This window comes from Sardina pilchardus, chromosome 2 (genome assembly GCF_963854185.1).
Source record: "Sardina pilchardus chromosome 2, fSarPil1.1, whole genome shotgun sequence".
In the NCBI taxonomy this organism is placed as follows: Eukaryota; Metazoa; Chordata; class Actinopteri; order Clupeiformes; family Clupeidae; genus Sardina; species Sardina pilchardus.
Window position 1 is genome coordinate 7,694,505 of NC_084995.1, and position 14,694 is coordinate 7,709,198.

General features: G+C 40.9%; 2 protein-coding genes across 3 annotated transcripts in view; one reads left to right on the plus strand and one right to left on the minus strand.

Annotated features, from left to right (window-relative positions):
• Window positions 1-4,441: 4,441 nt before the first annotated feature.
• LOC134064392 (chemokine XC receptor 1-like) lies at window positions 4,442-5,416 on the minus strand. Its single transcript, XM_062520314.1, has one exon. It carries the CDS (start codon window positions 5,414-5,416, stop codon window positions 4,442-4,444), a length of 975 nt encoding a protein of 324 aa, XP_062376298.1.
• A 6,958-nt stretch (window positions 5,417-12,374) lies between these two features.
• uggt1 (UDP-glucose glycoprotein glucosyltransferase 1) overlaps window positions 12,375-14,694 on the plus strand; it is a 33,498-nt gene continuing 31,178 nt past the window's right edge. For both annotated transcript variants that reach the window (XM_062517412.1, XM_062517413.1), the window contains exons 1-4: window positions 12,375-12,413; window positions 13,365-13,500; window positions 13,874-13,956; window positions 14,516-14,646. In XM_062517412.1, the coding sequence (XP_062373396.1) occupies window positions 12,377-12,413; window positions 13,365-13,500; window positions 13,874-13,956; window positions 14,516-14,646 (387 nt within the window). In that variant the 5' untranslated portion in view covers window positions 12,375-12,376. The remainder of the gene's footprint in view (window positions 12,414-13,364; window positions 13,501-13,873; window positions 13,957-14,515; window positions 14,647-14,694) is intronic.

The following is a 14,694-nucleotide window of genomic DNA, read 5'->3' on the forward strand; positions in this document are numbered from 1 at the left end:
CTAAGCTCAATCTTTTAATATTGAACATTAGTATGAGGAGGCTGCACTTTGTTTCTATTGCATAAGAGGCGTGATCAATGGGACTCCGTACGCTTGGATAGTCCTTCAACCAATCAGACCAGAACGATCTAGTCTTTAGGATAAGCTAGTTTCTGATAGGAACCAAAGGTTCTGGCAGGAAACAGAGGCGATAGATATGCAGGTTTCCAGCCTGAGCTGCCGGGCAAAATCCAAATTTCAAGTTCAGCCAGGGTTCACCCAGCCTAATGCCAAACATCAGTATGTTCCAAACAAGTAGGCCTATAATGCACTTTGCGTGCTGTACTATCCGGAATATCATAGCTCACCGTATCCATTGGCTTAAATGCAAAAAATAATATATGGGTCACGACTTAATGAACATGGGACATTGCGGTAAAGCCAGACCAGTTAGCTTTATAAAGACCACTGAGAACCACTGCTCTATGGTAGATACAGACATGTGACGGTGCACGTATTGAGGCAATGACAATTGTCTCGTCAGCAAATTTCACTTCATAAATTAAACGGAATGGACGTGACCTTGGTGTGTTCTATGGTAAATACAACCACGCTCACAGTTGATTAATAGTCAGCAACCGGATAACTCCGAAATGTCATCTAGCTTTGTCTTTGTTGCCTTCATGATTTCCTTTCAAGGGATATTCCGCCATTTTTGGAAATAAGCAAATTTTCCACCTCCCCTCGAGCAAAACAATTGATATTTACTTTTTCCCCGTTCATCCAGCCATTCTGTGAATCTGGCGATACAACTTTTAACGTCCATAGGCAACAAGCAGTAGTAGGTTAGTGCATGATATCACTGCGCCCATGGTACATTGGCAACTTTCCTTGATTATTACGCTAGATGAGAGTGTAGTTCCATGTCAAATCAGCCAAGAAAAATGGCAGGTTTCTTTTTCTTATTGCACTTTTTACCTTCAGAAGAGACACGTTTTAAATGGGAAAATTACCGGAAAACTTTTAAGACACTTTTAAGCATGATGCTAGCAGGCGAGATGCTAATGGTCTAATCCGATTCAATGATCTATGCTAGGCTGAAGCTAAAAGTTGTGTAGCCAGACCCACAGAATGGATGGATGAACGGGAAAAAGGTAAATATCAATTGTTTTGCTCGAGGGGAGGTGGAAAATTAGCTTATTTCCAGAAATGGCGGAATATCCCTTTAAAAAATTCCATATCAAAAAGGAGATTATCAACAATTACAAGGCAGCTAGAATCTGCCACTGCGCACTCAATATGTGGTCTCAATTAAATGGAGTAGCATAACGTTCAAACAGTGTTGGGTAGGTTACTTTAGAAATGTAATGTGTTACAGTTACAAGTTACCCTGTCTAAATTGTAATAGTAGTGTAACTATTTGAATTACTTTGTCTGAGTAACGTAACTAATTACTTTTGATTACTTTTTGATTACTTTTCCGATTTTTTTATGATATATATAGTCCCCAAATCCATGCGAAGATTTCGGCCTTGATCTACAGGCTGCCGAGCAGTTCTATACAAGCGCACAAGGCAGCAAGGGCATTCAATTCATGAATTAGCATCACATTTTTTGTGAGGATAATATAATGATAATCATAACACGTTCACAGGCAGGCATGTAGGCCTACGCTGATGGCACTGTAGACATGATAGAGCATATCAGAAGGTCCCGTATCAAGCTATGGCTGTGGAGGGAAACAGTTCTTTTTACATACAATATTCTTTGCCAGGTTTAGCTGACAATATTGAGATGTAATTCAAATTGTAATTTTGAAAAATTTCAAAAGTACCTGTAATTGAATTACACATTTTTCTACAGTAACTGTAATATATTACTGTTACATTTATTTTGTAATTAAATTACGTAACTCAATTACATGTAATGCGTTACTCCCCAACACTGCGTTCAAATTAGATCTGCTGCATAGTGGAGATTGAGAGGACCCATATCATTGCATGTAACATGCTGTTGCAGCAGTTTGGCATTGTAAACCATCGAAAGAATGAAAAGCAGTGTGAAGTAACGCTACTTATATTTCTTGGCAAAATGTTGGTGCCCCCGATGCCCCTTGATGCCATAAGCACAGTGGTGGTAACAGCAGCACTGAGTGTGAAAGGCTGACTGAATCCCAAAGTGAGCCCTGAGAACTAAGGACTAATAAAGACAGCACCAAAGATACTTACAGTAAATACTTAAATGCTTTTTTAACCGTCTCTGATAGCACTTCACTTCAAGATTACAATGTCCCTTGGCGATGTTTAATAACAAAAACGTTGCTGACACTTGCTGCACGTGTGTCATGCTGTGGTTTACTGTACCTTTGTAATTTCCGAACTGTCCATGGTTTCCGCGGTAAACACACTTTGAGTTGTGGGTAAGTCTCTTTTGAGAAGTCTGCACTGATGCAGACTCACAGAAAGGGCTCGGTAAGTGTGTACTCAAATCCTCACACCCTTTGAAATTCACCATTTGGCAAATTTGCATCACCCTGCCTATCTCCACATGAGAGTTTTAACCTCAGAACACCATTTAATGATTTGTATCATTTGGACAAATTTTACAGGGCAAAATCAATCATCTTGTCCTGAGATATCGTCATTTGCAATGCCTCATACAATGCCTCTCAACAAGGGTACTGTAAGGCACTGGAAAGTTAGGATGATTCCAATGGCTCCACACTGACAGGGGGCTAACATAATAATGACCATTGCACAATAGTTAGGTCGGGTCAAACTATTTATTAATTTCTGATCCTTTGGGTAACACGCAGCTGACACATTTCAGGGGTTATACATGCCATGTCATCATTTAGAATGTCAGATTGAGATCAAAACCTTTTCTTATCATTTTAAATATGTTTAATTTCATTTACTCATTCATTTTCATTTACAACATTTACTCAGAAACAAAGCACATCAGACCGACATTGATACTGAACCATGACATGTGAGACATACTCTGTGCACACTATACATTGCTGTCCTAGAAAGGAGAGGAAAGGAAACAATAGTAGAGCCTCAAGCCACATTGGTCTCTGAGCAGTCTACTCTGCCATCACCCATGAGAAAACTGTCATCACCCATGAGAAAACTGACAGGAGGGTAATCTTCATTTTAGAGGCATTTTCATGACTGGACTTGGAACAGTTGGCAATGACCTTGCTGAAATTAAAATAATGATAATAATATTTTAAAAAAGCCTTTGATCAAACTTTTGTTTTAAATGTTGGACTATGAAAATACACATTCTAGTGGTGTAGTCTACGTGATTTAAACAGTATACCCACTTAAAAAGCATCAAGATTTCCTTATAACCACTTAAAATAGAAGTGTTCATTAGACATGAGATTTGACATGAGACATGAAGCCACTTGTATATGAAAAAACAAAACAAACAAAACAAAAAAATATATATACACAACAATTAGTCTGCACCACTGTTTGTTTCACTGTTTACACTCATCTTTAGCAAAGGAGACATCACTGCAAAACATTACCATTCTTTTAAACAAGCTCACAGAATTATTGAAACGCCACAAATAACATTACGGAAAGTTTCATTGACTGCCTTTACATGTTCTTCAATATCCAGGTGATGAGGTCCATCTTAATTTTGATCATATTCAGGATATGGTGTTTACATGAATAGAGCAAGGCACTAACCCCTCACTGCTCCCGGAGCGCCGCTGTTGGGCAGGCAGCTCACTGCTCTGGGTTAGTGTGTGATTCACCTCACTGTGTATTCACTGCGTGCTGTGTGTGTTCACTAATTCACAAATTGAGATAAATGCAGAGACCGAATTTCCCTCACAGGATCAAAAAAGTATATTACTGTATATTACTTTTATATTCCCTGTATATTACTATAGAAACCTAGTCATTAGGGTCAGTCGCCTGTAGGGTCTATGCTACAGTGTCCCAGTTTACTTTGGAAAAGTTCAGTTTCTCAAGTTTTGTTTCTCAAGACCAGGATGCGGGACAGAATATGATGCTTACTGGCCCCAGCCGTGGCGCGACTGGCTGGGGCACCTGCACCACACGCCGGCGACCCGGGTTCGATTCCCGCCCCATGGTCCTTTCCGGACCCCTACTCTCTCTCTTGCTCGTTTCCTGTTATACTCTCTACTGTCCTGTCCAATTAAAGGCATAAAAAGCCCTAAAAAAGAATCTTTAAAAAATTTAAAATAAATTAAAAATAAAAAAAGAATATGATGCTTACATATGCAGACACAAATTCCATGTAAATACAGCCATTGTTTATGTGTGTGTGTGTGTGTGTGTGTATATAGCCAGAAATAGAATATAACATAGAAATGTAAAAAGATTAAATATGATTTTAAAAAGAGTATAATGCTTTGTAGTATGAGTGGTGTAAGGGAAGTAGTAGATATGGGGCCCCAGAGCCAGATAACTTGCAATCAAGCTGGAGGGTGTTGGCCGGATCTCAGAAGCTTCTTCAGATGGTTGCGGAACTTGGTGCCCATAAACATGTAGAAGATGGGGTTGAGGGAGCAGTGGGAGAAGGCCACCAGACGACCCACATAAAATACATAGTCCACCGTGGTGCTGACGCTACAGTCGTTGAAAGGCTTCAGCTCCCAGAACACCAGAGACTGCAGGAACAGGGCCACGTTATAGGGCGCCCAGCCCAGGAAGAAGAACACCACAATAATGAGGATGAGCCGCACGGTCTTGTGCCTGGTGTGGGAATTGGGCCGAAAGAGTCGTAGAAGGATCTGGGTGTAGCAAAAAGCGATGACTGCAAAAGAAATGAGAAAAAAACCATTTCGCTGATAAGTCTCCACCAGTTTCCATCTGCTGTCTTCATACGTGCAATGCGTGGTGTTGAAATTGTTATTGACATAGATGGACTTGAGAAGGGCCGGAGTGGCAGCCAGGCAGCTGGCCACCCACACGACAGAAGACGTGACCACGCAGTAGAAGCTCTTTCTAGAGGTGACCACGGACATGGGGTGGACTACACCCATGTAGCGGTGGATGGTCATGGTGGTCAAGAAGATGATGCTGCTGTAGTAGCCCACATCAAAGATGAAGCTCACGGCTTTGCAAGCAGTCTCGCCCAACACCCAGGAGTAGATTTCGTCAAAGGCCCAAATCGGCAGCCCCAAGGTGAATATGAGGTCGGACAAGGCTAGATTCAGTAGGAAGGCATTGGTCATGGACTTCAGGTTCTCGTACTTCACCAGGATCACAAGGACCAATATGTTCCCAAGCACGCTGAAAATGATCACCACAGAGAAGAACACGGTCGTGACTATCGCTCCAAACTTCTGAACCTCTTCCTTGACGCACATTTCATCTTCATAGTCATCACTGTAGTAATCTGTGGAAGTCTGGTCATAGTCATATTCTGCAGTTGTGAGATCAGTCATCTCTGCTGAAAGCAGAACATAGAAATTCATTTTAAAATGTATGACAATTTCAAATGTCTAGTGAGTTTAGTTCCTTTGGAATACAGCCTCTGCCAAATAGAAAAGTCACTACTCTGGTCACTAGTGGCAAATAGCAAAACTAGAAAAGCACTCAGAGAGCGCAGACCTCCGCCTGTATTGTTCTGTTGTCATACATTTGAATCTAAACTATTCAGATTGCCACCACGTGGCCATACCATGCCATTACACCACTAAGCGAAAAAAATAAACGGCTCCGGAATCCCGACGGTGGTTAATCGTTTCTTCCTTGGGTCATTTCTGACCTTCCCTGAAAATTTTATCGAAATCCATCCATCACTTTTTGAGCTATCTTGCTAACAGACAGACAGACAAACAAACAAACAAACAAACAAACAGACAAACAAACGCTGGTCCCAGATGAATACGTAACCTCCTTGGCGGAGGTAATTAGGCCTTTTTCCCTGTCAATGTTTGCTCTTCAGATGTTTTGAAGGCTTTATTTTATGACCCAAGGCTAAGTGCACAGTCTGAAGCGTGATGCGTATATACATTTAAGGTCTGCATTCACTTTCGCTATTTTAACAGCCTTAAAAATCATCTCTGTGCCAAGCACATAGTTCAAAAGAGTTGCAGATGGGCTTACCTGAGTCACTGTCAGAGTCTGTCCCAGTCGAGCCAGGGACTGCTTGCGTCTCCCTATTCTTTTGAGTGAGACCGAGCGCTCTACCCAAAACAGTACTCAGTGTCTCTTTTTCCCTTGCTGGGTCTCTCCCTTTGGGGTTTGTGGCCACATGGCTTGAATAGTGCAGAAGTGTGATGGAAATCACCTTAACCCTTTAATGCATGAGCTATAAACCCCCTCTAATGCATACAGTAACATGGGTCACAAGTGACCGGCATTCATTTTCTATGGAGTTTTGTTGAAGGGCTAGGGTTTCTTAGCTATTTAAAAAAAGTTTAAAAAGTAATTTAATATTCTAGGTCAATCATTATTTTCATTAATTGATGGCTACTCCTTCAATTCTAACACTTTTTTATGTGCTATTACATTTGAACACATGGGTCACAAATGACCCGCATTCATTTCCTATGTAAAATCAGAATTTCTTTGCAGTACTCTTTGAAATCAGTATAATTTGTCATTTAATATTCAAATTTACCATTACATATTCAGATTTCAACAAACAGCAATAATTATTTTCATTCCTCTATGACTACTCCATGAATGTGACTAAGTTCTGTGAAACAATACAATGATTGAAGGCATGGGTCAGAAATGATCCGGGTCTGCAAAGTGTTCTATCCACAGGCCAGTCTTCACCTCATACAAAATACGTCCTGTGGTGTTCTGCTGTGATAGCTAGTGCTTAAACGTGCTCCTCATGATCAGGGCTCATGATCTCCTCCATGACAATTGTTGGGCAATTTAGAGACTACCACCTCTCTCACAATGGGTTAATTAGAATTACATCGGAAAATACCTTATTATTGGTTAAAAAAAAAGAAAAAAGAAAAAGAAAAAGCAACCACAGAGCTGACTGACAGAAAATGTAACCTTCAGTTCAGAACTGGCTCAGCACATAACTCACTGAAGACGACACCTGACACAGTCATGAACCTAAGCTGCTTTTCCCAAAAGCAAGCAGTACTGTTATGTGCACATTTATTATTGAGAGGCTATCACACAGAACAGCCTCTCTTAGCTTACACAATTTCAACATAACAACACTTTTGGGTAATGCAGCTCTGGTATTTCACAGATCTTTTCCAGGTACAGTATCTTCACATTGCCTTCACATCTACTAATGGCAACACACGCACGCACGCACGCACAAACACACACACACACACACACACACACACACACACACACACACACACAGAGACACTCACACACACACACACACAGTGCACACCTACACACAGCTGACCATGGGACTCAGGTATCACCTGGGACTCCCAGTTCCCATTTCCCTTAAGCTCTCTCTTCAGCAGACTCCAGAAAAATAAATAGTCCAGAAATGACGTGGATCCTTTCCAGAGCTCCCCTGTTCCAGATGCTATCTTCACCTCAAGTGATTTCACAACACGGTGCGTTGAGCTGGCTGGCTGCTCAGGCCCACGGTAGTCCTCTCTGGCCCATTCAGCTGACGGAACAAAAGGCCCAGCATCAGCAGCTCAGTGTCCCCTGTGAAACTGGACAATCACTCAACATTATCCCACTCTAGAGGTGTGGGTGTGTGTGTTTTTGCAAAGTCTCAAAAGAAATTGCTGTGTGCGTGTGTGTGTGTGTGTGTGTATGTATGTGTGTGTTTGGCCCTAACCTTCAAAAGAAATTGCAGTGTGTGTGTGCGTGTGTGTGTGTGTGTGTGTGTGTGATGTGTGTGTGTGTGTGTGTGTGTGTGTTTGTCAGACTGAGAGAGAGAGAGAGAGAGAAAGAGAGAGCTGATGTGTGTGTGTGTGTGTGTGTGTGTGTGTGTGTGTGTGTGTGTGTGTTTGTCAGACCGAGAGAGAGAGAGAGAGAGAAAGAGAGAGCTGATGTGCCTGACCCACAAAAGAAGAAGTGCACTCCCTGGACACTTGGATAGAGTCCACATGCTGACTGAGATCTGAAGGGAGGGCCACTGAGGGAGACTGAGCTGCCAGCCATTTACCACTGGCCCCAGCTGCAGGGCATACAAGAGCAGCAGCGACCACTGAGTGAGAAGGCAAAGGGATGAGCCGCTAAAAGGCTGTTCTGATGTGAACAGCACCAGCAAGTTTAGCTGCAGCAGCATCATAACCACACTATATCGCAGCAGCCATGGTGAAAGTGAACAGCCATGAAACAACATGCTATTCAGGAACTACTGCCATTGCAACCAGTCACTAGCACCGTTCGTGCCACAGAATAATGTTATTATCGAGGGTGCTATAGCATATGCCTATTTTCCTTTTCTCTACACAATTCATTCTTCAGAAAATGTTTTCTGTGATTCTGTGATGATGAAGAACATCCGGCCATAGTAAGACCTTCAGAATACTTTGCTCTTCTTCGAGGTAATGAGCTGATGTCTGATATCTTTTGCCATGTACACCCTGAACAGACATAGCCTGCTGCAGCCCTTGGCGCAAGTGAAGCATGACAGCTTACACTCCCAGCAAACATAAATCAAACCCAATCAAGCATTAATAACAATTATTAATTACCATTAGCCACTCATTTCCACACTAATTTCCCTTTATTACTCGACTCCTATCCTGCAATTAGGGAGGATTAGAGGTGCATTATGGGAAAGGAACGGCGTGATTAGAAATATCTCCAACCAATCCTGCAGCCAGCTCTCAATTAGAAGTGGGGGTTTCTGATACAGCAGATTTGAAGGGCTTGCCACTTTAATCAACCAGATGCCATATCTCTGAGTAATAGGACATTAAGCATGTTATGGATGACTCACAATTCTCTGTGAATACATCATATCTGATTTCACATAGTGGATCAAATCTAAAGCTACAGAGGTGGTTTATACCTGCATGGTCATACAACATGTATGCTATTTCACAACATATACTTTATTTCTCAAGCAAGCAGGAACACGCAAGGACATAATAGCTTTGTGTTCTGCAGGTCAGCCACCAGCACTGAATCATGCCAGTAAAACTGATCTATCCTCGATGCAAGCCATCTATTCCCCCCAGCAGTCCCACGGTAATGGCTTGGTGGCGAGGTTTGCTCCTGCCCTCTGGCTCCTGTAATGAATACCCCCAAGATCCAGCACTAAACATCCCAAGGTCTTGTCCCACCAAGGTGACTGAGATTGCCCTTGTCCCCCCCTTTTTTTTAGGCACCGGCCATTGGTTCAACTTTAATGGAGGATCGCCCTGACCCCATAAAGCAAGCAGACCCTCCACTGCACCCTACGCCCTCTGTACTCCGATAAGCGTGTGCTGTGTTGTCACACTTGATCTACGGTTTAATTCAATCCCGGCGCATGCAATTTTGTCCTTCCCATCAGTGCTGGGATGGGAGGAGGGGGTCCATGCCCACCACACCATCGCCACAGTCTGTATAAATAAATCTGTATGGCCTTGTTGCATCGGCCCTAGAGAGGTAAAGCCAAATGGATTCTGGGTCGGCCTCCTCATAAATGGGCAATGCACTTTCACCCCTCAGCAGCAGTAAAATATTCACCGAAAAATGATAAGGGCAGAGAGGATTTCAGGCAATTATCGCTGGACCCCTGGGCTCTCCATGCACACATAGGCCTCAGATCAGGTGTCTTATCTGAAATACAAACAGAGCCAGTCAAACAGCCCATAGGCCTGGGTGATTTTTATTCATGAGATATAGAGGAGTCATGCTGTTTTTTGATAGACACAGAGCAAAATCTATACAAAGTCAGCAAGCCTTGAGATTTAATAGTCTGATATGTTCATCATTAAAACCATTCACTGTACCATGCAGGGCTATATTTCCATTATCTATTTTTTTTTGTGTTTTGCTTTTTGCTAAACACTATATCTCCATTCCTTGAGAACATGCCTGTACACAGACTATTAAGCTATTTTATAACACTATTCTAAGCAAAACCCTCCATCAAGTGTTTTCATCCAGCCTCTGAGATATACAACATAACCTCTCAGTGATATGGGGTTTACCAGGTCAAGGTCAAAGGGCTATCAATGACTATCCTAATTTATTGACGAGTTCCCAGGAAATACAGTGTGGCCAATAAAAACTCCACTGCGTTGCCCCGTTAAGTATGAAATATCCACACTTTGGGTCAAGCGAGAATAGGTTATCTGTGTAGGAGAAATATTTCTTGCTAAGACCTGCTGTCAGAACTAAGTGTACTGAAGCAGCTAGTGGTGCTGCTCTGGAACCAATTTCTGGATGCATCAAAACTGCCCCAACTATTGCCTGTTTCAAATCTAGGTATGACATAAACTGTTTTCAGATGTTTTCTGTTGACTATCAAATGCATCTCCTGTTAATCATTCTACTTTGTGTCTTATATGTCTCTTGCCCTTTATGCTTAGCCTATATCATGTTTTGCTTTTTAATAATGTAAAGCTGAATAACTGTGAAATGTGCTAGCCTATAAATTCACTTGCCTTGCATGCCTACAGGTCTAATATGCCATAAATGCTCAAGACAATGCAAACCTCAGCCAAGTGTCATATCTATTATGGAAATGGATCCGTCCCATGATAAGCTCCGAAATCGGTTACTCTTTGGCCTGCTCCTTATGAAAATCAGACACAGAGTCAGGCTGGGTAAACCTTGCCTGATCTGCCGGCGATTTGGATTTTGCCCTGCAGCTCAGGCTTGAAAACTGCATACTATTGCAAAAAGTATTGAGTCACCTGCCTTGACCCATATGAACTTCAGTCACATCCTATTCTTAATAGGGTTTAATATGATGTTGGTCCACCCTTTGCAGCTACAACAGCTTCAGCTCTTCTATGACGGCTTTCCACAAGGTTTAGGAGTGTGTTTATGGGCTTTTTTGACCATTCCTTTTAGAAGCGTATTTGTGAAGTCGCACACTGATGTTGGGCGAGGAAACTGACTCTCAGTCTCCGCTTAATTAATCCCAAAGGTGTATAGGACTCTGTAAAGGCCAGTCAAGTTCATCCACACCAAACTCTGTCACCCATGTCTGTATGGACCTTAATTGCTGCACTGGTACACAGTCGTGTTGGAACAGCAAGTGGTCATCCCCAAACTGTTCCCACAAAGTTGGGAGCATGGAATTGTCCAAAATCTTTTGGTTAATGCTGAAGCATTCAGAGTTCCTTTCACTAGAACTAATAGGCCAAGCCCAGCTCCGCTTCAACCCCCTCTGTATGGGTGAATTTTTAAAATCCGCCAACACCGTCCGTAATGGTCAACCCAGCAGCGTGAAACTATCAACCCAATAAGCTGGGTTACAGAAATGACCCAACATGAGCTAAAACAACCCAATAAAATGAGGCTCAACAGGCTCAACCCAGCGGTGGGTTGAAAAAATAACCCAGCATGTTTAAGAGTGTACACTGCAAAAAAATGAAATCTAACCACGTGTAATTATCTTATATTAAGGGAAAAAATCTATTTGGTATTGTTTTAAGTATGAAAATACTAGCGCTCTCTCAAAAGATAATTTCACTTAATTTAAGAAGACTTTGACTTATTATATAGCCTATATATATATATATATATATATATATATATATATATATATATATATATATATATATATATATACTGTATCTTATCAAGATAAATGTACTTAGGCTACTGCACGGACAGATCATTTGGCTTGTTTTACGACAAATTTACTTACTGCATGGACAGATAGCCCAATTCTGCTTGTTTTCAGGAAGAATTGACTTAAAATAAGTCAATTAAGTCTTAAATTAAGTCAAATGATTTCAAAAGAAAGCACTTGGTAAGTGTCTTTCTACTGAAAACAATGCCAACTAGTTTATTTATCTTGATATAGGCTAAGATTAAAACACTTGGTTAGATTTTATTAGACAAGCAGTTTTTTATAAGTCTGTAGCTCATAAAATATAATTTGTGAAAAAATAATCATATATTACAATATCATATAACATTTTATAACAATTAGATTTAGGCTAATTGAACTGTGTGCTTTTTGTAATAGCATTTTTGTTAAATGTTTATCGACTCAAATTTCTAGCATCTGATCTGCTAGAATCTGCATTGTGCTTTTGAGCCAAGATGGCATCACTATAACTAGTAGTTTGCCTGTATAAAATATAATAGATGTGACTAATTTGACATTTGTGTGCAATACAAAATGATCATCTCCTTTTATAATTTAACAATTGAATTCACTAAATATTAAAGAAATAGAAATGGTACATGGGTAACAGTCACATTTGAACAGGCGAAAGCACCTTTGACAGTGCCTTTCACCAGGACCCAACGTTTAACATTACCTTCCAAACATGGCTACCACCGTAGGAAGTTTGGAAGCCGGTGTCGGTAAGTAAATCGGCTTTTCTGTTAAACATATTACGTTGTTGTCATAACTAAAATGTACTGCATGCAAAGCATGTACTCATCTGTTGTCTTACTTTGTTTGAAACGTTACCGCATAATTTACATGCTTTCTGTCAACATTCAAATTGGGTTGGTCGCGTCCAAATAGCTAGCGATAGATGGCTAGCAATCTAATGATTGAACCTGCTTTTCTGGATAGCTAGCAACTTACCACTATGATGATACAGAGTATAATTTTGATGCTGGGTATAAACTCTGCTTAAATGTCTAAATGTGCTACCCAAGGGATATAATATCAGTTCGGCTGAGACTAGCTAATGACATTTATTACGATGCTACCAGGATGTAAGACTTCCATAGATATGAGGAGTCCACTAACGTTAGGCAGTCGCTTTTGATTTTAGTCTTAGTGCAAAGCATGTAAGGACCACTTGCAGGAAAACGGGATGACGTATAGAACAGACTGTCTTTCTATGAGATGTAGTACATATTTAACTACAAGAAGTTGATACGATGACATTAGCAGTGCAAGTTGAGGAAGACATAGCGAAATCCGGATGTGCTACTCGCCTGATACGCTTATTGGCTGTCTGAATGCTGATCGGCCACGTTAGGAGTTTTGATTGGCTTAGGAAAGTTTTTTTTTTCTCTCTCTCTCTCTCTCTCTCTTTCCCACCGAGCTGTCAAGACCTGTCTATGGCCAAGACAACTAGAAAGGATAGATTTGGCGTTTGATTATACGAAATGAAACTGACCATTTATTTCCTTTGGATTAGAAATCCAAAATGACAGTGCCACATATTCCAAAATTATAAACAGATTTTGATATGCTACAGATATACTGTACTATTAATAGGCCTAGTCTCTTTTGCTTTCACTTTGTATGTTCTTTGGTGTCACACATAGGAAACGCTGCTCTTTCTTTTTATCCAGGCTCTGGAAGGATGTGGACACTTTTGCTTGCATTGCTGGCTCTCCTACCAAATGTATTTGCTGGGGCAGACTCAAAAGCTGTCACAACAACACTTACTACAAAGTGGCCTTCCACCCCCCTCCTCTTAGAGGCCAGGTACATTTCATCTGCAGTATGGATGCTTTTTAATGAGATGTTTTCATTATTTTCAGGGTTTTTACAGGTACAGTGTTCATGCATCTGTAGGAGTTAGTGAGAGAATGTTGATTTAACAATTGTAGTTTAATTTGTTGAGCAGTAACCTAGGGAATTTCAACATTGATACACATTTACTACCCTGTTGTATAGTATGTGGTTTAGTATAGTGGTATAATGTTGCTTACAGTAAGTAACTGAATAGTAAATTATTCAATATGAAGTGTGCATTAATTGGCATTATTTTTTGTCTTTATTTGTTTAGATAAGTGTTAGTAATGTTTCATTTGTTTCTGAAATGAATCTGACAAACAGTTTTTTTTTTTAATTTCAGTGAATTCCTGGCTGAGGAAAACCAGGACAAGTTCTGGGATTTTGTGGAAGCCAATCAGTATATTGAAAATGATGAACATGATGGTGAGTCCATAAAACATCTCCACCTTCGTTCTAAAATCTATGAAAGCTATGGCTTTTCGTGGCATGTGATAATCCACACACATTTGTCTTTTGTTATCTGTAACCTTAACAATGAAGGTCTACATACTTTCTAGTTATTTAAAGGCTGTTCACACCAGGAGTGATAACTACTGTATAACGATAACGATAAAAGCATCCTCACTAACCGACAAGGAAAATCTCTCCTCATGTTGATGAATGTGATAGCTAGTATTTAATGGATTCGGATTGGCTATCAGCTTTTTATTGTTTTCAAAAATGTGGTGTGTGATCCCAACAATATTGTTTCTCATGTCTTTCAGTAGTTTATGTGTGGACACAGTCATTCATATTACCTAGGACTATACTTTTTAGGTTATCGTCATGGTGCAAATGGCCCTTATGTCCTTGGCCATGGTGTACCATTTGAAGTGCATTTGCACAACAGCAACAGCATGCAACAATAATAATAACACCACCGTAACATGATGATAATAATAGCATCACACACAGTATTTGACATTGTGCTCTGATTCTGTAGGCACGGATCTGTCCTACTATGGGCTGATCCAGAAGCGAGCCCAGCCTCTGCTCAGCCCAGTGCAGCTGAACCTACTGAAGTTCGCCCTATCTCTCAGAGCGTACTCCTCCACTGTGCACTCCTTCCAGCAGGTCAGCCCTCACACTCCCTACTCCCCATTCCTAATCCAGAACAGGCAA

Coding starts and splice junctions, on each gene's coding strand:
- LOC134064392 (XM_062520314.1), bottom strand. CDS start 5,416: ATGACTGATCTCACAACTGCAGAATATGACTATGACCAGACTTCCACA.